At 50.9% G+C, this 2,510-nt stretch overlaps 1 protein-coding gene across 1 annotated transcript; it reads left to right on the top strand.

The window, feature by feature from the left end:
* Window positions 1–509: 509 nt before the first annotated feature.
* LOC112958228 (olfactory receptor 14C36-like) lies at window positions 510–1,433 on the top strand (the record flags this gene model as incomplete). The annotated part of the gene is made up of 1 exon (XM_026052025.1): window positions 510–1,433. A coding segment is annotated over exon 1 (765 nt), but the record flags the coding sequence as incomplete, so codon positions are not given.
* Window positions 1,434–2,510: the final 1,077 nt, after the last annotated feature.

Genomic DNA, 2,510 nt, shown 5'->3' with positions numbered 1-2,510 from the left:
TGACAAAGCTAGAGAGATGCCACTCACAGCATCTTGGAATGGGACCACAGCGAAACCAATGTACTGGCAATGTGCTAGGACACCGAGAAAGCATTTGTCTCTAGCATCTCAGTAATCTTCACATGGAGAGCAGTGAAATGAGTGCCTGGAGAGCGGAAAAAAAAAAAAAAAAAAAGGGTTCTCCTAAAATAGAAGTAATTGCTTTCGTGGTCAAAATGCCTCATAAGTGACTGTAGCTATTATAGCAGGACTTACTTCTCTGGAGCCCATGGGCAGAGGTCCCAGCTGCTCATGGTACACTCAGCCATTATGAGCTGGAGCTCCAGACAGGGAGCTCAGCTAAGGTCTGGACAAGAAGGAAAAAGTGTGTGCGTCTACATGTGTGTCCACATAGGCGAAAGAGAGTGTGAGAAAGAGAAATAAATTTGGTAAAAAAGGTCTCTTCTGACTAGTCCCATCTTTTCCTCTTTGCACAGCCCTAAATGCCCGGAGAGAGCAAAACATCCAACAGCAGCTCCTTCAATGAGTTCCTCCTCCTGGCATTCGCAGACAGSCGGGAGCTGCAGCTCTTGCACTTCTCGCTCTTCCTGGCCATCTACCTGGCTGCCCTCGTGGGCAACGGCCTCATCATCACAGCCATAGCCTGTGACCACCACCTCCACACGCCTATGTACTTCTTCCTCCTCAACCTCTCAGTCTTTGACCTTGGCTGCATCTCYACCACTGTCCCCAAATCCATGGMCAACTCCCTCTGGGACACCAGGGCCATTTCCTTCTTGGTATGTGCTGCCCAGGTCTTCTTGTTTGTCTTCTTCTTAGGAGGGGAGTTTTCCCTCCTCACAGTCATGGCCTATGATCGCTTTGTGGCCATCYGCAGACCCCTGCACTATGGGASCCTCCTGGGCAGCAGAGCTTGTGTCCAAATGGCAGCAGCTGCCTGGGCCACTGGTTTTCTCAATGCTCTCCTGCACACTGGGAACACATTTTCCAGTCCACTGTGCCAGGGTAATGAGGTGGAGCAGTTCTTCTGTGAGATCCCCCAGATCCTCAAGCTCTCCTGCTCACACTCCTACCTCAGGGAAGTTGGGGTTACTATGTTTACTGCCTGTATAGTCTTTGGTTGTTTCATTTTCATTGTGGTGTCCTACGTGCAGATCTTYMRAGCTGTGCTGAGGATGCCCTCTGACCAGGGCCAGCACAAAGCCTTTTCCATGTGCCTCCCGCACCTGGCCGTGGTCTCCCTCTTTATCAGCACTGCATTTTTTGCCTATCTGAAGCCCCCCTCCATCTCTTCCCCAATACTGGATCTAGTGATGGCTGTTCTATATTCGGTGGTGCCTCCAGCACTGAACCCCCTCATCTACAGCATGAGGAATAAKGASCTCAAGACTGGCCTGAAGAAGCTGATTTCATGGACATTTTTCAGCAGTCGTVGTAACATTTCCATCTCTCTCCACAAATGACTYCCGTCTGGACTAAGCATTGTTCCTTCCTGTTGTTTTAATTATGGCTTTTTTTAGTAGCATAAATTGCTATCATATTGCTACACATATACTTGCATTCATTCCGCTTTTACCAAGACTGTTGGTTCTTACATTGTAGCTTGAATTGTATTGAATGTTGTATTAGGATCAGAGCGCTCATGGGCCTCTGTAATAAAATAGACTCTACACAGTGGACTTTTTCTTCTAAAGCTGATGTCAAGAACGTGCCTAGGAAATTGCACCTCAGAAGGGCCTTCTGAACAGTCTTCTCTATGAGTTCCAGGGCAAAACCTCGTAATGGGACAATGCTCCCTTTAAGAGACCAAGAGCTGCATGTGGGATTTCTCCAGAGTTGTTAGCCTTGTCTAACCCTGAGGTCTTCCATCAATAGGTCTATCAGTGCCAGAGCTGCCTTCTCACTAACAAAAGGGGATTTTCTCAGTTCAGCATTTGTGACTTGGGCTCTGGGATTCCCCTGCTGGTCTGGGGTCTATGCACAAGCTGCAGACCTGTGAGGGGAGGAAGGAAAGGGATAGTCAGGCCCTGGAGAGGGTCTAGGGAGAGCGGGGGCTCTCCCTGATGAAGTGCCCAGCCCACGCGCATGGCGAGATCCTTGAGGTAGGGGTGACTACAGCTCTCGCATTCGTAGGCGAGTGTCCTGTCCTTCTGCAGCTGTAGGGACCCACTGGTACAGGTGTTGGCATCTCCAGGCCTGTCCCCTTCCCTGGGACACCCATCCTCCTCTCTGGAACAGGCGCAGACACTGGACCCATGTCCGAGTCCACAGCCGAGTCCATTTGGAGGCCTGTGGCCAGTGGTGTCCCCCAGGGGTCAGTGCTGGGCCCAGTGCTGTTCAATTTGTTCATCAATGACTTGGACAAGRGCACAGAGTGCACCCTGAGCAAGTTTGCAGATGACACCAAGCTGGGTGGGGTGGCCGACACCCCGGAGGGCTGTGCTGCCATCCAGAGGGACCTGGACAGGCTGGAGATTGGGCAGAGAGGAACCTCATGAGGTTCAACAAGG

This window comes from Nothoprocta perdicaria, unplaced genomic scaffold, assembly GCF_003342845.1.
Source record: "Nothoprocta perdicaria isolate Ctin4 unplaced genomic scaffold, notPer1 scaffold_828, whole genome shotgun sequence".
NCBI classification, from domain to species: domain Eukaryota; kingdom Metazoa; phylum Chordata; class Aves; order Tinamiformes; family Tinamidae; genus Nothoprocta; species Nothoprocta perdicaria.
The sequence above is the reverse complement of the archived record's forward strand: the minus strand, read 5'-3'. Positions and strand labels throughout refer to the sequence as shown.